At 33.8% G+C, this 23,864-nt stretch overlaps 1 protein-coding gene across 1 annotated transcript; it reads left to right on the top strand.

Annotated features, from left to right (window-relative positions):
• Positions 1 to 11,574: 11,574 nt before the first annotated feature.
• LOC147069706 (uncharacterized) lies at positions 11,575 to 20,757 on the top strand. The gene is made up of 4 exons (XM_085950690.1): positions 11,575 to 11,696; positions 14,065 to 15,207; positions 18,136 to 18,428; positions 19,083 to 20,757. Exons 2-4 carry the CDS (start codon positions 14,068 to 14,070, stop codon positions 19,585 to 19,587), a joined length of 1,938 nt encoding a protein of 645 aa, XP_085806816.1. The 5' UTR covers positions 11,575 to 11,696; positions 14,065 to 14,067; the 3' UTR covers positions 19,588 to 20,757.
• Positions 20,758 to 23,864: the final 3,107 nt, after the last annotated feature.

Raw genomic sequence — 23,864 nt, 5'->3', positions numbered from 1 at the left:
TCTGCATTAGGCTCTATGACGATAGGTCACATATATGTCGAAAAACCCGATTCTTATGTCGGCGTCCTGTAGTGTGTTACAGTGTGTAAATACGATGTCATAGACTGTCACATAGGTATATTATGTCAAACGATCTATGACAGCCTTCTATGTCATAGATTTTCGGTTCAGTGTAAACACCTCGGTAATTTTGTGTGACACTTGTTCCATGTCTATGACATCTATGCCAAACATTTTGACAGATTGTCATTAGTCTATGGATTGTCCGAATTGGTTTGACGTTTCATGACAAACCATTTCTGATGGTCCGAGAACGGTTTGATTTTCAATGAGACACTGAACCAAACGTCAAATCTCAAACAATTTCCGGTCTGCTTTCTACTCATACATTTTGTACGTATATTGTCTATGGTTTAGTTTGATTCGGTTTCAATGATACCTACTGAGGTTTTGTACGTCGACTTTCAATAAATGGTGACACTGATAAACAGGATAAATTATTTTGTTCGTAGGGTAATCCTAGTGCTGGCTTTTTATAAAATATCCGGTTTGGTCACTGAGTAGAGCTGTCACATCGAAAGAAAAGTACCGGGAACGTATCGAAAGAAAATATCGATAACGGTACCTTAAGGGGGATGCTTATACTATCAGAGGCGAAAAGAGGCACCTAACGGAAAAATACGAAGCTTGCAATTTGAGATTTTTTTTGATAATTTACAATTTCAACTGTAGTAATTATAAATATGTATCTGAAAACACTAAAAAGATTTTTTATTTTTTTTTAAATTTAAAGATAAACTGGCAATTGTAAAAAAATGTAATAAAATGTGAATTCGTTGCAGGGTCAAATCTTATTATTACATTATATTTTATGGCCATATTTATTATTAAAATTTAGTTTATAAAGTTTTAGATTTTATGTGGTGTAGATTTTTGACTAATTCATCGTTTAAATATTTTTTATATATATTTTAAAAAACATCGATTTTAAAAAAAATATAAATGTGTATAACTTGAAATCCTTTTTATTTATATCAAATTTTATTTTAGGCATGGTCACAATATTGAAGCTCAAGTTGATATAAATAAAAAGGATTTCAAGTTATACACATTTATATTTTTATAAAAATCGATGTTTTTTAAAATATATATAAAAAATATTAAAACGATGAATTAGTCAAAAATCTACACGACATAAAATCTAAAACTTAATAAACTAAATTTTAATGATAATTATGACCATAAAATATAATGCAATAATAAGATTTGACCCTGCAACGAATTCACATTTTATTACATTTTTTTACAATTGTAAGTTTATCTTTAAGTTTAAAAAAAAATAAAAAATCTTTTTAATGTTTTCGGATACATAATTATTAAATAATACAGTTGAAATTGTAAATTATCAAAAAAAAATCTCAAATTGCAAGCTTCGTATATTTCCGCTAGGTTCTCTGCTGGCATGCGTCTCCCCCTTAAGGTGTTTTTAAGCGATCAGTTTTGTTGTCTATTCAGTCTCCATTTCGGTCAAGCTATCAGTTAAACTGATGTGTAAATGTAAAAACCGAATCAGTATGGGTTTTCCATCAGTTATCGTATCCATTTTAAGAGTTACCAGTTAAAATGACTTAGGTAATGATAAATATTATTGAGATTTTTTGGGACTAATAATTATTATGCTTATGGAAAAAAAGGGTGATCACCACATCGCCAATAAAAGAGAAACTTCCTACGATGTATGAAAAAAAAAAACAAATTACGAAATAATATGGAAATACATAGGTCTCATTTTTTGTGTACCTACCTAATTAATTTAGGTATCAATTTAGCGAATTTAATTTATAGTAACATTATCAACGTAAAATAGAATTAAGTACTCGAAATTTTTACTTAGTAATCAAGTAGTCGATATCAAAGCTTTCAATCAAGCATTTCACAAAAAAATATATCTCTCAATTAAATACCTATTCGTTTCTCACACACTGTGTTTATCCTAGAATGACGTAAATCTATTATATACTAAATTCATAATGTAGATAACTAAATTAATATAATCAAATTAAGTATATATAATACACCCGATACTCTTTTTGCACGGGGGATACGTTCCAAAGACCACCGTGCAAAACAAAACCATGTAAAAAAAAAGATAAAGTTCCCATACAAAAATGGTAGATAGGTTCCATTACATAAAATCAACTCGAAATATGAAATTCTTAAACTTAATAATAAATCGAATTTATTTATTATTTATACATAAAAATATGTATACTTACATAAAAATACATAGTTTTCGATTTGAATTAAAGGTACTGTTCGGTTATACGGAATACAGCGGAAAACGCATTTTGAAAATACCCGATATACTGTATTATTTGTTAGTTTGGGTTAGTTTAGGTTAGGTTAGGTTGGGTTAGGTTAGATTAGGTTAGGTTTGGTTTGGTTAGGTTAACCTAACAAATAATCCAGTTTATCGGCTATTTTCAAAATATGTTTTCCGCTGTATTCCGTATAACTGAACAGTACCGAATTAAATTTAGCATAGAGAAATAAAAATATGATTTAGCCGAGGATGAAGCACGCGATGCGTCTCGCGTATCGAACCCGAAGTGACTGACTAGTGGCGCCGTATATGTACATATGTATATCTGGGAATATGTATGCACCAGTGGTGTGTGTTGATTGCATTGCCATTTTTTGATAAATATGTACATACATACGTAGTTTTATTCATTTTAGTATTTATACACCGTGTTAAAGGAAAAAAAATCAGTGTAAATAAAAAATAATCGTCACTTTTTTTAAACCGTGTTATTTCGAAACCATGCAAAAAAACCGTGCGAACAGAGGATCGGGTGTATATCCTCAAAATGTGTACAAGTGCATACAATAAATCCATCCATTGCGTGGATATTTTGTCAATAAATCTTAACCCTTACTTAACCAGGCCCCAGGAACTTATTAGAGCAATAATTATAATTCCTATGAAATATAACCTTTATTTATTTGTGAATTATATGTACTAATGGAAATTTCAGTAGGTCTACGAAAACTCCTGAAAAACTATGTGGCAACGATTTTCCCATAGCCTGGTAAGAGAAAGGTTTAACAAGTACATTGTGGGATGTATATTACCACAGCCTGACATTTTTCAAAATAAAACAAGCATTTTTTTTATACATTCATTACAATCAATCAAAACAGAGAAAATGGAAAAAATATTAATTATTAATAATTATTGTCTGTATAGAAATCTTCCATGCAGGGAGTTACACACAAGGGCACTTTGCAGATTTTGCATTCATATTTGGACCCTTTTGCTACCTGTCTTATACTACAAAACCTGCATCGTCTGAATGTTCCTTCTTTTGCTTTAGGTTAGGTTAGGTTATGTTCCTTGCTTATATAATGTTTTCAATTTCCATTTGGCCTATATAGGGATTTTTTAGTTTCATGGTAATAAAAATATTAAACGACAACGGGCAAAGGTTGTATAATCCCCACATAAGTCCATGCATTATATTTCACAAAATATAAATTATTTTACATAATTGCAATACAAATAAATATAGGAGAATAACTCATAATCTACCAAATATAAAAAAAATTTGCGACTTACATTGTGTTTTTTCGACATTATGATATTATTTAACTGCTTTCATAGACTAATATACTACTGCTTTGCTCTAGAAATGAACGGTCAAGAGGAGACATGTAAAACAACTAACCGCCAAACTTGCGGATGTATTTCTATTCACACGGCATTATGTTTGAGTCATAGGCAATATATTCGTTGTTGAATTTTGACAGATAGTGGGTAACAATAAACCATTGCCCGATAAAACACAGCCAAATTGTATGTGGGAAGGATATTACCATTAACTGGTTAAGGGTTTTAAAACATCAATTGTCATGGGACCTATTTGTTAGGTTATTGTTGAGAGTTTACGAAGATTTTACAAAAATATAAAAACATCAAAAAACATAATATACCCAGTGACATCCCTAGGCAAAATTCCGCCCCTAGGCAGCGTTAAAACCCGCCCCATTTTTTATACAGTATTTTCATCTCCCTTTCATGACTCCAGTATCTAAGAAATGTGTTGTATTGATACGTCATTACATTACTAACAAAATATACACCAATAAAGCATACAAAAAAAAAATTTGATATAAAAAGCGAATAAATATAATTAAGTTAGACACTTATCCAAATCATCAAAGTCTGATGTCGTATTTGGTTGATATTTCTGACACATTTGGTTTGTACCATTTAGCAATACACAGATTTCTTATTTCCAAACCATTTTTACAAAGTTATTATTATAGATAGGTACAACATGTAAACAAAATATTTTTAGCTATTTCTATAAGTATACCAAATCTCGATTTGCCGCCCTTCGAGTAACTGCCGCCCCCAAGCGACGCTCAATCTGCCTACCCCCACGGGACGTCACTGCATATACCTACCTAATCTGATCCTACAACAGAAAGCCAAACATACAAATAGCTGCCCTGAGAATTGATATTTTTAGACTTATTAACATATTCACGCCATAAACGGAAATAACCATTTTGTATCATTATAAAAACAACTACAATAATTACAAGATAAAAAGAACTTTTTATATACAACGTTTTTAAATTTTCTGTTGAATCATATAAACTAGACTTGACTAGCTTAAACGATCAAAAAAAATGTACTTGATAGAAATAATATTGAAATGTCATCTTGACATGTTATATTGATTTACATAGTAACGCACGTATATATTAATAATTTAGTTATTAGGACCCCAGAACCTCGCAACCAATAAATCTGTCGAAATAACTTTTTATACAAAACAGAATTAATGAATTCAATTCTACTTAATGATGGCTAAAAGTATTTAAAAAATGCATTGGCATTGTGTTCTAATATATTATCTAAGTTTCAAATGTCTAGCTAGTCGGAAAGTTAGATAAAAATCGATTGCAAGATTTGTACCGGACAAAGAACCACCGAAAAAATAAGAATACGAGCTAAGAAAAATGTTGTAATAAAATGGTGACTCTTTAACAGGGCACGAAATGGAACGGAACGCACCGGAGCGCCGTTCCGGCTCGTGAAATTTGTAAAGTTATCGCTCCGTCTCGTGGAAAAAATATGTTGACCGTCTGAGCTAGATAAGCCATAGAATAGAAAATCTAACACTTATTTTTATAAAATACACATACGATTTGATAACTGAGCCGTTGCCCGGAATAATGTTGTATCCAACAAAACTGTCAATGTTGAGTTATTGATGGAATAATGTTGGGTATGTTATTATGCATCTTTTAAGGTAAGTATTATGGTCGGGAAACAATATTTAAGCTTGTGGCAGCATTTTAAAGTTATTGGTTTATGGAAGAACGTTGTCTATGCAGTTGTCAAAATGGCGTCGCCGTCCGTCAATATCACGGAGCGTGGCTTAATTCATGTAAATAAAGGAAGAAAACGGACATCCAATGTTTTAAACTGGAGAGATAATAAAGCCAAGAAGTTGAAGGATGCAGGAAAAGAATATTTATCCAGAAAAAATATTATTAAACCTGCAATTGAGCCACCGAAACAGGTTTGTGGAATAATGTTGTATACGATTTGACAGTTCTATTGATGTCACGAATAAAATTACTATGTTCGACATATTATTCCTCGTCGAACGTTAATCGATTGTATTCAAATGATTTATCCATATTGTTATTTGATAATAATGCTTGCATTATATTACTCTTTATATTGTTACTTAATATAATACCTTTTCAAATTTTTTAATCGTTTCTTTCTATTTTTCGCAGGGTCGCGTTTGTGCCGAAAAATGTTTGAATCGCGGATGTGTTCTCGATTTTAACATTAAGACAGAAATACAATCAGCATTCAGGTTGCTAAATCATAATGGACAGAGTCATTATCTCGTCTCATGTATCGAGAAATTGAATGTCGGACGCCGTATTCAGAGAGCAGACGAAGATAGTGCTAATTATGATAATCACTCACCGATTAACTTATCTTTCCGTAAAATTTGTACTTTTAAATATACAGTAAAAGTGAACGGTGAGGTATATCCAGTGTGCCAACGTACATTATGTGACATTCTTGGAGTAACGCCTAGACGTATCCAGGTGATACAAATTAAACTTAAGTCAGGATCAGGAGTTGATGATGGACGAGGTCAACATATGAACAGACCGCATGCTAATAAACCTGATTTAAGTGTATTAGTATGCAATCATATTAACAGCTTCCCAAAATATGAAAACCACTATTCGCGAGACCGCGGTGATCCGCTCAGGGAGTATTTAAATCCAGATATTAATATCAGAATAATGCACCGCTTGTTCATAGAAACGCATCCGACTAGTAATGTAAAGTATTGGTTTTACAGAGATATATTTAATACTAAATTCAAGCTGCGTTTTGGTCAACCACGTTCAGATACGTGTCGCACTTGTGACCAATTTCAGATGCAATTGCAAAATGCACAAACTGAAGCATTAAAGCAAACCATAATGAATAAAAGTGAACTTCATCATCGTAAAGCCGAAAAAGGCTATGTGGTTTTAAAGAATGACGGAGAAGCGGCCAGAAACAATCCAAATTTGCATGTCATATGTGGTGATTTACAGCAAGTATTGTTTACGCCTCAATTGACTCATGGAAATATTTTTTATCAGCGTCAATTCTCTTGTTACAACTACGGTATACATGAAATGTCTACAGGAGATGGAACGATGTGTCTGTGGAATGAGTCAATCGCAAGAAGAGGCTCGCTGGAAATTGCCTCATGTCTGCTCAAATACATCAAAGGCAAATTTTCACGACTTGAAATCAATCAAGAAAGAAAACTGATTTTATGGTCAGACAGATGTATTGGCCAGAACAATAACTGGACTCTGGTGTGCCTTTGGTTATACCTAATTCAAAATAAGTTTTTTACCGTTATTGAACAAAAGTTCTTAACAACGGGACACAGCTTTATGCCTTGTGACCGTGAATTTGCTTTAATAGAGCAAAGGAAACGGGTTTCGAAGGTAATGGTGCCGGATCAGTGGAATCAGGTTATTAAAGAAAGCCGTCCAAACAACCCATTTCATATACAGAATATGGATCGCATTGACTTTAAAAATTTCACAGATGTTGAAAATGCAATGCAGAGACCAACAAAAATGAGGATCACTGGTGCCATTTGGCTTCAGCTCTCTGTTGATGATCCCACGACAATCAGAGCTCGAACCTCCCACAATGAACTGGAATCATGGACATCATACAGTCTTCTACCACCTCTTCGTGGAGGACGGGGAAGATTGGCTAACGTACGGAGAAATTTCATGCAGTTAGGGAGCTTGGAACTCACTCCAATGTACTCCAATCCGCTGCCAATCAAGGCTGCTAAGCTCAAAGACCTCAATGATATGTGTGAATTCATGCTAGATGAGCACGCTGCTTTCTATAAGGCACTATTGAGTGAAGTAGAATAAATAAAAAGCATTTTGTGGAATAATGTTGTATGTGAAATTTTCATATACAACATTATTCCATTAATTCACTATATTTTTTTGTAATAAATTCAAATTTAATTGTCTTTCTTCACACTTTATATTTTAAAACTCTTAATAATTGTTTGTTTATTGTATTTCAAATATAAAATGTAAAAAAACATAACTGATTTAGTTTTTTCCATTTTTCTCAAAACAAGAATATTGTTGGATACAACGTTATTCCGGGCAACGGCTCAACTATGTAAATATCTTCAGAAAATTTGTCGAGTGCTCCGGTTCGTAAACTTTTCCATTTCGAGCGCTGCTCTTTAAACGAATAAACAAGTGAAAACTGAGCTTTTAGACATGTCCGTATAATTCAGTTAGTACGGCGATATGCTCTGTTGTATTTTTCATACTCCTTTTCTAATTTCGATTGAAATATTATTATTTCTTCAAATATAGGCACTGCATTATACCAATAAATATGTTTAGAAGGGTATTATAAAAATATGTAATATTATTTTTTACTGGATACCTACATAATGCGTAAATATAGAGTCTCTCTTCTATAAACTGGCTTGCGGTTTCCCGCCCGCTTTAGTATTCAGTACTGAATTCCCTCTCGTTCCCTCCGATTGAAAACTTGCAACGGTCGAACACGATGGCACAATGCTCTCCGTCCGCGAACGACGTGACGTGAATGCCAGCTTATCGAAAACAGACTCTACCTACATCGCCATGTCCCAAATGAACTGTCAACTAACTACTAACAAGTAACGAGTTCTGATGTGCGAGCCCTCTTAGAGGGCTCGCACATCAGAACTCGCCGCATGCGTCTTACGACGAATTCGTCGATGTGACGTCATCGTAAACCAAGAAACAAACGTTATCAAATGGAGCTTCGCAGATTGGCCGATGCAACTGCGACGCGAGACGATCCGCAGATGATATAAGTGATATCCGTGATATAAGTCATAAGTTACGAAATACCTAGGTAATTATAAACATGTTGCAGTAGATGTATGTATCACTATATGTAATAATATGACTTTTATTCTTTATCTAAACCCCAATCTGTTAGTTACACTTAATATTAATAATCTTACCTTAAGGTAAGGCAGTTTTTCTTCTGGTTTGATGGCTTTCCTAAAATGCGTGTCGTTTTTCGTTAACTGGGGTTCAATTAACTTCAACAGAACCTCGAAACAGTCCGGACTCATTCTATAGCAATTTTGGAATCTATCCGGATGCTGGATGAGTTCTGCTGCGATAAAGGATGCACTGTGTATCGATATATGCCTAATTGACGGATGAATCCAATATTTTCGCCTTCTACTTAAATGTCTGCGGTACCAATTCATAATAATCGATGTTTCCACGTCTGACGACATATTTGCACAATGCGTTGTCTAGCTAGAGTATAATTTTGACGTTTCGGGGTACGCGCGAATGCGGCAGCGGCGAACGCCGAATGTCGATGCCGCCAGGCAGATGTGCGAGGTTGTAGCAAGCAACATTCGTCGGCGGTCTCAAAAAAAATGATTTATGGCCGTTAGGCACACAAGGCGAGTTGTGATGTGCGAGCCGGCTAAGTGACGACTAAACGGATCGTCTAAATCAGTGGTTTCCAAACTTTATGTTACTACGCCTCCATTTAAAAATGAATTTATTATATTGTATTATACAATGTATTATATTATTGTATACAATGTATTATCTTCTTCAATGCGATTCAATTAATATTGAATTACGGTTTCATTCTGACATCTTTGTTTCAGTGCAGTATCGTATGATAATCTAAACATTTTTTTATCTTTTCAATAGTTAGTAGTCAATCCAAATTCATCATCTTGATCGCGCCTCCTTTTGCATTGGTTTGCGGCTCCCCAGGGAGGCGCGCCTCTCAGTTTAGAAATCGCTGGTCTAAATACACCATTTAAAAACTTAACGGACTAAAACTGAAACCTTGACTAAAGGACACAGAATTGACGTCTTAAAAGACCTTTATCGGAAGAAAGGTATTGATACTTGTGAATATCGATATCAAATGATGTTTGTCCACGAGGGATATTTTTCGGAAAGATATTGTAAAATACCGTTATCGGTGTCGAACGAAAATCGATACTTATGTGTACAACTCTACTGTTGTCATAATGTTATAATGTACACATAAAAGTATATTACAGTGTTGCCATGTCTACTGAAATTTCAGTAGATCTACTGGTATTTTTTGATGTTTTTGTACTGAATCTACTGATATTTTATGAAATCTACTGATATTTCTTCATTCCACAAAATTCCCACCATCCGCGAGTCACACTACAAAACAAGTCGACTATGAAAAATTGGAAACCTGCGGCCCGCGGCGAAATATTTTATCCTAAAAAAACGAGCCGACTATAAAAAATCAGGAACCTGCGGCATTTTCCTAAAACAGAAATCTAGGTACTGATATTTTGTCGAATCTACTTTTTTTTACATATTCTACTGAAATTAAAATTTTTGACTTGGCAACACTGTTATATTAGCTATGGTTGCAGTGTTGCCAACCGTACTATAATTATAGTATTTGTACTATAATTTTCATCTGCGTACTATGTACGATATAAAACAGGTATAGTACGGAAAAAAAGTTGCCAATAGAAGAAAAACAACGCCAAAATAATTCGTGAGAAGCAAAAAAAGAAATTATCGCCATGTCTAAAAAAAGGTGACGTTAATTACTTAACACAGCGATTTCCAAACTGGGAGGCACGGAGTGTTGCAAAGGTAGGCGCGAAAAGTTTAACACAATTAATGTAGCCACAGGTTTGCAGTTTACAAATATATAGTTTATAAAACGGCCGTTAGTTATAAACTATACAAAAAACAGTTTGTTTAAAAGATTGTTTGCAAACCTTTCTGCAAATATGGAGACTAATTTTATAATCTCTCACTTCTACACTATTGTGAAGCGCAATGGTTATCTCGTAAAAAAAATGAAATAAAAGGGTCAAATTAATCATAATGTTGAAATTTGAGGAAAATTTGTTTAGGAACGATAATTTCGTTGTTAAACTTGTCTTATCTTGTGGAAGAGCGTCTGCGCGATGGAGCGACCAAGTGAAAGAGCTGACTGGGGGCACCATCCATTCTGCCCTGAGAGAAGCGGAAGATCGAGAAGGATGGAAAGTCTTGGTCGCTCAAAGGATGGCGAAATTTAAATGTGGTCACGATCCTCAGCCATGAATGCACGACCAAGAAGAGAAGAGAAACTTGTCTATTTGGTTGAAATTTTATTTTATTAAATTATTATTTTAAAATTGAGTGAATAAGTCAATCCAAGGACCACTAATACATTCACTGATTTAAAACGACAAAGTGAAGTCATTCATAAAAAAAATGGAGCTTAGGAAATTAAAATGACAAAAAAAAAGTTTGCTATGTCTCCACTTTCAAATGATTTCTACGCCAGATATATTGAAGCAAACAAACATCTATTTACTGAGTTCTTAGATAGTTTGCACTCTTCACATTATTTTAATAATAGCAAAGAAAATTCGCCTGCGGCGCTGCTTTGTTTCAGAACTATTAAATATTTAAAATATTGTCGTTGAAAAATCCTGACCCGGGGGGTCTGCTTCAGGATGTGGGGTCCATGATAGAGTGCATTTGTCAATGAACGAAGATGATGATGTCAAAAATTAATGTGATATAAGTAGTAAAACCTTGTTTATTTTTTTTTCATTTTTGTATTCGTAAGTAGGTACCTACATTGTTGACTATTTATATTTAATGAAATAAGGGAGGGAGGCGCCTAGATTAGATTTTTTTAAAAGGGAGGCGTAGTAACAAAAGTTTGGAAACCACTGACTTAACATTTCAAGTTCGTTTAAAAAATAAGACGTTAATTACCCTCTATGGATATTTTGTCTAAAAAAAACAAGACGTTAGTAATATCCCTACGTTTATTTTTTTGAAAATGCAGGAAATTATTGGTCTCACTTCAACGCGTACTATATTTTTAGCTGAAATACTATAATTTTGAAGGCACTGTACTATAATTCCACTTTCAAAATATGGCAACACTGTATGGTTGACACACGTCATTCCATCACATCGCTTCGGTGCATCTTCAGTGTGGTTAAATTTAATCCTTTCAATCCGCTTCAATTGCCAGTTGAGTCCAGTGAGCAAGACGGTATCGATACGCAGTAAGTTCATTGATTTTCATACCTCTAGTCTGTAGTACGCTGTCCCGTCATGTTTTGCCCACCTTACCTAGGTACTTCGGAGCCTCACGATGAATCTAAAATACAGATCTCATCACGAAATCCCATAGGTACTAGTATGAATCGAATGTTTACGCAGATGCTCGACGATGAACATTTTTTAGGGTGTCCCCCTTGGATACCACTAAGCAGCATCAATTTTATTACAATTTACCACAACATGTAACAGCTTTGTTATGCATATTATTTGGTTAATACTTTGGAGTCTCAAGAAAACCCATAGGTACAAGCAGCCGAGGGTTGTCGACTTATTTTCAAAAAATTCCGGTACATTTTTGCAAAATTTCTAAGAAATTCCACCCATAATGAAATTAAGTATCTAAGTACACTTTTTTTTGGTCTAAGGAATTCGTATTTTTCCCGGGAAATTCTGTTCATGGTTTATTTCTCGACACATAAATAACATTCTCGAAATTTAGGAATATTTTTTGCTTTTCTAAAAATCCCAGATAGGTATTGTGCGTCCCGGTAAGCTTCAACTGGGATCCTGGATAATGCATCGACGACATTGAGCTACTTTACAAGCAGCTTGTTGACGAGTTTAAAAGCGGGCGAGTCAGCTAGTGCGATTGTAATGATGACACAAAACTATCCACTCGCTCAGAAGCCAACAAACTAGCGAGGTGAAACCATCATTTTTTTTTTACTGGGGGTCGTCACTATCGCTCTACTGCGCAGACGCATATTGACTCACACGCCAGCGTGTACCGCGCAAAGTAGTCCGGTTTTCAACTTTTCTCGGTAGATTGTTTACAATCTGCTTGTTAGCTAGTTCGATGATGACACTGGGCGAGTTTACAAGCAGATTGTAAATTCGCTGGCTTGTAGCTTGTTAAGTAGCTCAATGTCATCGAGCCATAAGGACTTATACTCTGGGACGATCCCGGCCAAACCAGTTCGCCCTCTGTTGATCACGCTATCAAACAGAATACTAATGGTTGAAACATACGTATTTGTTTTTATTGAAATAACTCACGGTATTTCACCTACTCATGTAGGTTAAATGCAAGTTGTACGTAAAACATTTCATCGTGGCACAGTTCGCTGTGAGATTTCTTATCGAAAAGAGATGATCGTATACTATATGGTCTCCAATTTTATTAGATTCAATATGAACATTAATTTAATTTTCATAGCTGATTTTGGCAAAATTCATGAATTCAAGATTGAAAACCCACCCGATATAATATTATATCAGGTGGGTATCTTGCCATCTTCACCATTATCACCAAAATAACCGGACAAAGACGAATCACAACTGTGACAGTTTGTTATTTTGAATGTTGGTTAGTCGTTTTTTGTTTTAATAAAAAAACACAATCGTAGTTGCCAAAACAACTTACAGATGCTAGTGTTGTACTGAATTCGTATTATGGCTTAGTCGTATCTGGCACTAATAAATTGTTGATGTCCAAGTAATTTGGATGGAAAAAACTATATATTTAAGAAATGTGGGTTAGTCATGTCTGGTCCTAAGCCAGCCATATTATTATAACATGTACATAAAGCACAAAGAAATTCGCATTATGCCTGAATTTAGAGGGCAAGTTAATAAACTTCAAATTGAAATTATGTATTACTTAACATGATTTCGAGACTTACCAACTTTTGGCAGTATATTATATGATTCATAAAAATATATTATTTTAGGTAATGATCATATACAGTGAAACCCCGATTTTACGGTTTTCAAGGGACCCTAAAAAAAATCGATAAATGCAGGATTGGTATATAATTTTTTTTTGTTAAAAAAACTCGCTTTTCTCCAGGATTTTTTTCAACGTCTTGAATTATTTTCAGTTTCTCAGCTGGAGTTCTAGTTTTCTTCACGGGGGGCATTTTAGTTGCTAATTCGTGATACGAGATGCGAGGCAAGCCTGAGCGCCGACCGACCTGTGCAAACAAAGCGACGTGACTGAAAGGTCTATATGTATAATGAACAATTCTACGAAAGCGAAATGAATAATATTCAACAAAAACGGTCAATCGGGATAATATTTGTGACAGGACAATAATATTTAGACTATAGATCGAGGAAAACGATAAATCAGGGAACAGTTAACGCGACATTATTTAACATTGTTCTTATGGGTGTTTGGCGGGATTTTCAAAAATGAACGATCCGTGCGGGAAAACGATTTATGCGATAACAGTAAATCGGCGTTCCACTGTAGTAGTTGAAATATAGTATAATTCTAGGCTACCAAACCCTAGTTCCCATTTGCCATCCGTCTTTTATTTTTAATATTGTAAACTATAATTATTGTATTATTTTCTCTTCTATTTTCAGATAATGCGGTGCTTACTCTTGGTGGTGGAAAATGAAGAGAGTAGTAACGATGACTTGAGATCGATCACTTTTCTGGAAACCAGATTACAAGAGACCTTTCAAGGAATCCAAATAAAACAGAAAATTGTCCAAGATAGGGAATCTATTTCAAGAGCCCTCACATATTATGCTAAGACTAAAATTATGAATTTCATTATTATAGTAGGTGCTTTAGACTTCCAACGTGCGCATGCTATTATAAATGCTGTGAAAAACAGGAGGCCGAGTATTTTTCCGTCGGAACAATGGGATTCTTTTATTCCTGATGTATATAGCCATTTCCAATATGGTGTTATAGGTGGGTCCACGCTAGTTTTTGAGTTTCCTGGTTGTTTTGAAGATGTATCTCAATATTATGCCGGATGGAAAACAGAGTTGCCAATGTTTCTCGAAAATTTAAAGAAAATAAAGAAAATGACTCCAAAAGGTTTCAAGACAATAAAAGAAATCATTACATCTTTAAACCATGGAAAGCAAGCATCGCTTGAAACTTTAAAACATGATGTGACTCCTAAAACTTCAAACCGTGCTATGACCCAATCCAAAAATAAAGTAAACATAAGTCAAATCCAAAAGAGTTCCCATGATGAGGAATTGGGATTGAGGGAACCGGATTTCCTTAATCATATGAAGAAAACAGAGAAAAAGGCACCAAAAGTTTCCCAGCATATAAAAGAAGTTATTACATCTTTGAACCATGAAAATGACATGATTTCTAAAACTCCGGTCCGTGTTAAGAGCAAATCCAAAAGTAAAGTTGATGTCGGCCTAATCCAAAAGAGTTTACGTGATGACGAATTTGGACTCGAGACGGCTCTGAAGATCATTTTTGGAACATTGAATGACTTGAACCGCCAAATAGAACACTGCCCCGTTGAAAGTATTCTAGGAAACATTCTGGCTAATGATATACCTGTATTGGATGACGTGTCTTCAGTTCCGATATCCAAAGTCAATGGATTTGCTTACAAGACTGCTGAGAATATATCTGAAGTAGAATGGCCTTTGATAGAATTGAAACCTGGCGAAGAGTGTCCTGCATCAGTATTTGTCAGTGTCAGCATGGGAGACACCATTCCTTCTGGCGCTGATGCTGTTCTACCGGTAAGTACTAATATATCCTAGGTCCTAGGGGTTATTTAGCTTAATTCTATTAATTAATTCTTTTTTGGTAGGTACTCAGTGTCTTTTAAAAATATTAGCGATAATTTTGGTCCTTCATTATAATTTTATTGATTGACACTTTAACCTTTACCACTCTGCTCAATTTTTTTCAAAACGTATTAGCCACTCTGATCTAAATTAGGGACTTTCTTGTAGATGTTTAAAGTAGAAAACTTGTGATGTTTATATTAAATAATAACTTGATACTGATCCAGCGAGTGAAAATGTCAATAAATTTGTCTGTAGTACCTGAATATACAAGAAAAACTCATTTTTCTAAATTTGATATTAAAAAAAAACTTCATTAGATTTTGGACACCGTGTTTGACGATTCGTATGACCATTACTGATGCAATGGGTTTTTGGTACGATTCGCAAAAAAAAAATGCTTTATTGGACTTATATTTACTAAAAGTAATGCGTATGCTTTAAATATGTTGTATAGTCATCTATTAATTACCAATATATTATGTTCATAGTTCAGAACACAGGTAATATAACCGTAAATGGTACTTAAATTCTTGGAGCAGTTTCTTTTTATTTATCCTGTGACTCATAGCAATTTTTTTCGCATGCAAACTATTAATTGGCTGTAATATTCAAAATGACGTCTGGTATTAATTAATTTATAGGCTACTTACGTGGCGTAACTTTGGGTAGAAAGTATAACCCAGCTATTGCACTAGTTTTGATCACTGTACACGGTGTTTAACATATAACATTTACAATGTACTTACTTAATTAATGATATTTATTTTAAATGTTGTTATAGCAATAAAAATAGTTTACGATTTAAACTTTAAATTAAACCAATGTAACTTGCACTAGTCGGAATATTTTTTCAAAGTATCATATTTTTCAAAGCATCCATCCGCCCACATGAAGTGCCGGTTTGTTACAAGCCGCAAGTTTTACAATAATATATTGTTCGTTTTCTTTGATTTCCTTTCCTATTAGAACCTCAAACAACGCAATCCTTATATTGTTTTCTGTCCGACCATGTTCGATCCCAATAGGATCATATGGGCCTCCACAGAGTAGAGGTTTATATTAACAGATTTTGTTTTTTTACGAGAAATGGATGTCAGCCACTTGCTCAACCTATTAGGTCCATATCCTGACTCACGCACAAATTGAAAAACAATATGTGTAGGTACTTGCCAGACCCAGGATTCGAACCTGGGACCCACAGCGTCATAGTCCAACGCTTAAACCGCGCGGCCACCGTGGGATTTTTTCTGTTCATCAGGCATAATAACATGTAGATTGACGTCATTTAACCGCTGTTCTGGATATATTGAATGTCTTCCTTGAATAAATACACGTTCAATATTATCAAATGTATCCAAATCTTTGTCTTCACTTCTATTGAAATGATCACTATCGTTATTTTCATTGACATTTTTGTAGTTTTCCATTGTTATTGTTATTTAATTATTTTCTTAATCACGTTATTTACTGTAAATATTTATAATTATTAATAGGTAATGTTATGGAACGGCGAGATGAACTTCATTTTACACGAATTTATATTAATTAAACTGACTTTATTAGAATGTAATATATATACTTATAATAGATTATATTGTGTTGGATATTGATTTTTTAAATGTCATGGTCAGGATGATACTGAAGTTGAAAGGGTATTAAGATTATAATTAATCATATTATGCAGTGCATTGTTCGATATTTAGATTGATAAGAGAAGTGTAACTCAACATACTTACTTCATACAAAAATAATGAGGCATTCACATTACAATGTAAATAACAATGGAAAGATTAAGATAAGCAATCAAAAGCATTCTTATACCCCATTAACATTGGGTATTTGATTACACATTGATATTAGCTAATAAATGATACTGATAATAATATGACACCTCATGTTGAAATTATTGTATGTATTAAGAATATCTAATAGTAATAAATTAATAATATACAAGGAGTTAGAAAAATACCTGTCCTATAATACAAACAAATAATATGGTCATTGTAAGTGGGAAAAGCATTAAAAGTCCGCCCTTTATAGGATATTACGATAGACTGTCTCAAAAATATTTGAAAATTGCAAATATTTAATCAGGTGAATAGATACATCAATTTTTCCGTGAATTTATTCAACCCAGCGGTTGATACTAATGTAAATTTGATGGTTTATCCTGGATGTTATAATGTTTAACTACATTTGTCGGCAATAACATTTCGTAGAATTCGCATACACTTTTGTTAAATCGGGGAGTAAATGTATACCTGCGCTGGGCCAGACCCCCTGGCCGGCTGAGCTCCCTACTAGAATCGTTCGGGCCAGACTGTCTGGCCCAGAGAGTGCCAAGAGTTAATTTATTATAAATAGATTTTGGTATATAAATTTTATTGGATATTTTAAAGAGAAGTGTCAATTAATATCTACCATATGCAGTGGCAGCTCAACGACTTTCTAGGTGTTGGGGTTTAATCATTAATTATTAAATATATTGTCGTTGTTTTGTAAAAAGGGTGAATCAACCATTTTGGCGAAATGAGATTTTAATGAAAAAACAATTAAACAAGTAATTTTAACGTACGTGAATGTAGAAACTGCTAAAATTAATTGAAATTACTATGAATAATAAAGAATAATTAAAAATACTAATAAATTAGAGTTGGCAATTTTCATAATTGAATTTATAGAGATATTGATCATTCAAAATATTCTGCGGAATGATGAAACCATTGACTAAATTTGTCGCCGTGACAGCATGTGACGTGATCATAATGTATCGCAGCATTAATATGTTCCAGAAGAGTTATTTTAATACTGAAATTTCAATTGACTATTTTCACCTGCACTAATATATTTTATTATCTTTACCCACTCTTTTTTCAGCGGAACGGACGTTCAATTTCAGGAAATAAGATAAAATGTGAATTCAGTGAAATACACGCGGCTAATGTAGAAGCTTCAGGTATCGGCGGTCGGAAAAATCAAAACATATTATCCAAAGGAAGTTTGATTGGTCCATTTGAAAAAGCCTTACTTGCCAATCTGGAGATGAAAACCTTTTCTGTATACACAAAGCTAAGGGTGCATTTTCTCACAATAGAAGGATGCCAGCAGAGTGCAGTCGACTCACTGTTGAATTCTGCCACCAGCAGGGAAATGCTGCTCAGTTCACTTGGGTAAGTCTTCTTTCTTCTTTGTCTCCACCAGTGCTTTGACTGTTGTCATATTGCCTCTTATCCGAGGTAGAGTGAGGATATATTGTTCATGCCATCTCTCCAAGTCTCTTAATAAAAAAACTTTACAATCTTGCCAAACTCTTCTGTACTCCCCAATGCCAAGGCATGTTCGAGCTCCTCGATGCTCTCAAGGAATACTTTTTTTTATTTAATATCTATTAAAAACCCAACAATCGTCAATATATTAATCTAGATTCTGAAACAATAATTTAAAAATGTATTATCAAAAATAAAATGACAACAATCACTTGAGACATGGATCTTAGCTACTTGCTCAACCTATCAGGTCCAAACTCTGACTCCAAACACAAATTGAGCCGCTCGGTTATAGTGGGCGTAGTTAATACATAATCCTATTGATCTAATCTTAATCTCGATTGACGTCTGCTGTCTTAACGTTTTTAAACTTGGGAGTCATTATGTTCGCTTTCACGATGCTCTCAACCTTTTACGAACGTGGTAATTGCCACCCCTTTACCGGGATTGGGGGTGGAGCCCTGCTAGTTTTATGTAATTCCTTTGTGTCGTGAATCGACAGTTTATATTGAAGTGATCTATGTACTATTAAATATATTTTTGGTTTTTTTTTTACAGGGAACTGAACATAACACTTCAAAATCAGGGTGTAATTAAACCAGACCCTGATAAAATTAAAGAATCCTTGGAGAAAGTGTTCGGAGAAAGTGACATAACAATCGTAACCACTGAGAAACTACCTACGCCGGAGAAATACATTCTTGAATATGTCCTGCTTAAAGACTTTCAAGCGTCACTTCATTTTACCGGATTGCAGATGAATCCAAATGTGCCGACCATCTTCGCCACGTGCGTCTTTGCGGGGAAAACCAAGTTTATATTCGGCCTTCCCGGAAACATGTTACTCGCATTTGTAACATACAAATTGATCATACTGCCGTCATTATATTCATTCATGGGAATTAAAAACGATAAATGGAATAAAGATTCTATCACTTCCGGCAACACTCTCCACACACTTCTATCTAAGCAGTTTGAAGATGCGATGAAACTTACCGACGGCAACGAATGGGTTAGAGATGTGATTGCTTCCGGCAAATCTTTCAACGATTCTATCATTTAAAAGCGAATGATTGAAGAAATAGTTCTTGCACTGCGCAACTTCAGTATTTTCATTATGGTATTGTAAAGTAGTTATTATAGTTTTTTTTTTAATACATGTGTGCTAAGCTAATTCTATTTACGAGATATGGGCGTATGTAACTGATCTGTGAACCTGCCAGTGATTGCAGCTATAAGCCAAGTGCTCATCACTAGGATCAAAGCACGGAGTATTTGGGTATGAGGAATGTATGTGCGGTAATTGTGGGACAAAATAGCTCACTAGTGAGGCATGATGTGGTATCGTATAAGTCATATGAGGCGTCTAATTACAAAAAGCGACAAGTCCACAATTCAATATCTTCAGGAAACAACATTTTTATGTTTCAAGCTTCAATTATTTGTTTTAATGTGAGATTATTTTTTCCGTTGTATTGTATGTCAAAATTAGAAACAAATGGCAATTTGTTTCAGCCGATAAACTCTTAAATGTAATAAATATGGGCAAAATAAAATTGGACGTAGCGCTATTTGTACCTCATTTTTTAATTTACTCCGCATGAGGCACATATTTCCGTGGCACTGTCACTTACCAGATGCTACAGCATGGGAGTGCCCTTTTCAATATTGAACGTTCCCTCATTGGTTGACTTAAACACCCGCGAAATCAACCAAGCTTTATATAATATCAACCACGGACTTGGCGCTTTTTGTAATAAATCGAGACTTAAAATATTTTTATCGTAGGGTTATGGCGCGTTTTGGAATTTATAAATTATACAAAGAATACGTGCGTATTTTTTTCTCGATTTTGACAAAATGTGGACTTATCGCTTTTTGGAATTAGACGCCTCATATATGGAAGTCAGTTGCATCGACAGAAGAGAGATTTTGAATCTTTGACTTAGTTAGATTTTGGGTCAATGTAATTATTATTGAAGTTGTTGGAGTTGTATTAGGAAAGGGATTTTTTTAGCAGCATATTACTTTCAAAAGTGGTTGTCGTTTACTATCTTTACTGGCAACGTCTTCCTGAGAATGCAGGCTTATCATGCGTTACTTGGGGGCGGACATTGTCGTTGTTTTATAAAATATGTCTATAATTTAATAATCTTACACGAATGTTATTCATTTTAATTAAGATTATTTTGGTTTCGATAAACAATTGCACCTAGGGCCGTTTTATCGTATGAAAAAGGATTGATACTACAGAGTTATTCTAACATTACGCGTCGGCTTATGATGTGCTGTTTCTCTTGAGTATGTTTGTTATCAGAAAATAAATTAAGGTTACCAATGCTTCTTTTGCAATAGACGGATATTCTTGCTGTCTTATCCAAAATACTGGGGTTACTGCCAAAAGTTAGTCTCGAAATCATGTTTTGCAATTTGAAAGTTTGACAGTCCCTCGAAAATCAGGCAAAACCCTAATTTCTTTGTGCTTCATGACATGCATGTTCTGCATATCGGACGACCTTGAATTTTTTTCTAGCATATTTATAATATAATATAGACCAGTGGCGAAGGGTGGAGGTAGGCTGGATCCGCCGTAAATAGTGCACTTAAGCTTTGTTAGCATACGTATTTGTTTTTATTGAACTAAGACTACAATTTACAGATGTTGTTGGTTAGTTTTTTAAATTAAATAAAACCCTGCCTAACCAAACCATAATATTTTTGGTATATTTTGAACAATACAACAAAATTTTGCATACTTTTTCATTCATACTTATTTGTTTTAATTGGATTAAGAATATATATTACATATTATTGTTGGTTCATTTTTTTAAATTCACTAAACCCTGCCTAACCAAACTATACTTAAGGGGGAGACGCATGCCAGCAGAGAACCTAGCGGAAATATACGAAGCTTGCAATTTGAGATTTTTTTTGATAATTTACAATTTCAACTGTATTATTTAATAAATATGTATCCGAAAACATTAAAACGATTTTTTATTTTTTTTTAAACTTAAAGATAAACTTACAATTGTAAAAAAATGTAATAAAATGTGAATACGTTGCAGGGTTAAATCATATTATTGCATTATATTTTATGGTCATAATTATCATTAAAATTTAGTTTATTAAGTTTTAGATTTTATGTGGTATAGATTTTTGACTAATTCATCGTCTTAATATTTTTTATATATATTTTAAAAAACATTGATTTTTATAAAAATATAAATGTGTATAACTTGAAATCCTTTTTATTTATATCAACTCGAGCTTCAATATTGTGACCATGCCTAAAATAAAATTTGATATAAATAAAAAGGATTTCAAGTTATACACATTTATATTTTTTTTTAAATCGATGTTTTTTAAAATATATATAAAAAATATTAAAACGATGAATCAGTCAAAAATCTACACCACATAAAATCTAAAACTTAATAAACTAAATTTTAATAATAAATATGGCCATAAAATATAATGTAATAATAAGATTTGACCCTGCAACGAATTCACATTTTATTACATTTTTTTACAATTGCCAGTTTATCTTTAAATTTTAAAAAAAATTAAAAATCTTTTTAGTGTTTTCAGATACATATTTATTAATTACTACAGTTGAAATTGTAAATTATCAAAAAAAATCTCAAATTGCAAGCTTCGTATTTTTCCGTTAGGTGCCTCTTTTCGCCTCTGATAGTATAAGCATCCCCCTTAATGGATAAAAACATTATTCTATCTATAAAATAACCAAAGTTATGTATGATTTAATTGCATAATTTTAGATATTTTATAGATGGATGAGTATTTTTTGACTATTTATTATGGCTTAATACCATCTTTAAATAATTATTTCACTGTAAACAAATACGTATGAGTGACATAGTATAATGTGCACTATTTATGGCGTTTCTTAACAGCTTACCTCCACCCTTCGTCACTGATATAGACACGTAATCCTTAGTTAACTCTAATTACCTAAATTATCGACTTACCAACTTTTGGCTGCAACCCCACAACTGTTCTTCTTGACCAGGCCACGTAATATAATGTTTTAAAGATTCACCAAATGGCGTTCTTACGCAATAATTGTACTTTTGATCCTCATTCAGGTTCATAAATAAATATTTGTAGTTTTACTGAAACATTTTGCGGCCAGCATTTGGGAAGCACTGACATTCGGAATCTCCCTGAGTGATATATGTGTTATTTTGGATCAAGAAACATTACGGAAACGTGTTACCATACTAGATTGAATAGGCGTGCTGGTATCATACCGATACTTGCAAGTGGCGGTTTCAAATGATGCTTAAACACGAGAGATTTTCTTTCCGGAAGAAAGATTACTAAATATGAGTATCATGGCCCCCACATCCTGAAGCGGGCCCCTAGGCCAGCATGTTTGGCGACCCCCCTAACTATCGCCAAGGTTAAGGGCAATGTGATGTTCTACAGTAGTGTTCCACAAATGGTATTCCGTGTATTTAAGCGATTTTCTATGTTTTAAATAAATCCCCTTGAATTATTGATTTGTCAGCACTCTTATCATAATTATTATCGGTCGGTATCATATTATGAACCATTGGTGGCGACTCCCTCTTGTGGTAGCCAAGTAGCATTCACCTTCGATATTGGATAAATAACGATTGTTATTATTCTGGTAACACAAAATAATTAAGTATGATATAAAATGATGCACGTGAATTATGATGACGTAGTTACTTATATCAATCATCATATCACATCAAATTGTATTGGACAACTACATATTTTTTAATGTCAATTTTGATGAAGTAGTATAGCGCCGCAGCCGATTTTTTTTATAATATAACAAATTTCTGGTGTGTGTTTATCTCGTAACTGTTCGAGCCACCACGCCGGGCCCCCAGGCTGGTGCCCTATCAGTCCCCCCTTTGTGGGGGCCATGATGAGTATTGATACTTTTTTGCTGGCCCTAAATGTCCCGTCCCTGCTCAATTTAAGATTATGTACCTACCTATCAAAATATTTTACTTTTTATCGTTTCCTAGTGTTAATTAATAATATTCCACGAGTGCCTTTGTCAGATATTATGTATACCTACTTAATCATATAATAAATTTGATATTTTCTAACAGAAAAAAATGTAATACATAATATATTGTTTTTTTTTATTTATTCCAATTGGATTTACAACAAAACAATAATTCAATAAATATTGAATGAATTGGTTATGTCTAGGGATTGCAATACTGAATGAATATAATATCAATACCGGTATTTCTTATTTATTATCTCCCTCAGCGATCTATGCGCTGCAGGTCTGGGATGGTGGGAGGTGCAAGAGTTGACGATGGATCGAAG

This window comes from Rhyacophila brunnea, unplaced genomic scaffold, assembly GCF_057557595.1.
Source record: "Rhyacophila brunnea isolate RB1 unplaced genomic scaffold, BYU_Rbru_1.0 scaffold_23, whole genome shotgun sequence".
Taxonomy (NCBI): domain Eukaryota; kingdom Metazoa; phylum Arthropoda; class Insecta; order Trichoptera; family Rhyacophilidae; genus Rhyacophila; species Rhyacophila brunnea.
The sequence above is the reverse complement of the archived record's forward strand: the minus strand, read 5'-3'. Positions and strand labels throughout refer to the sequence as shown.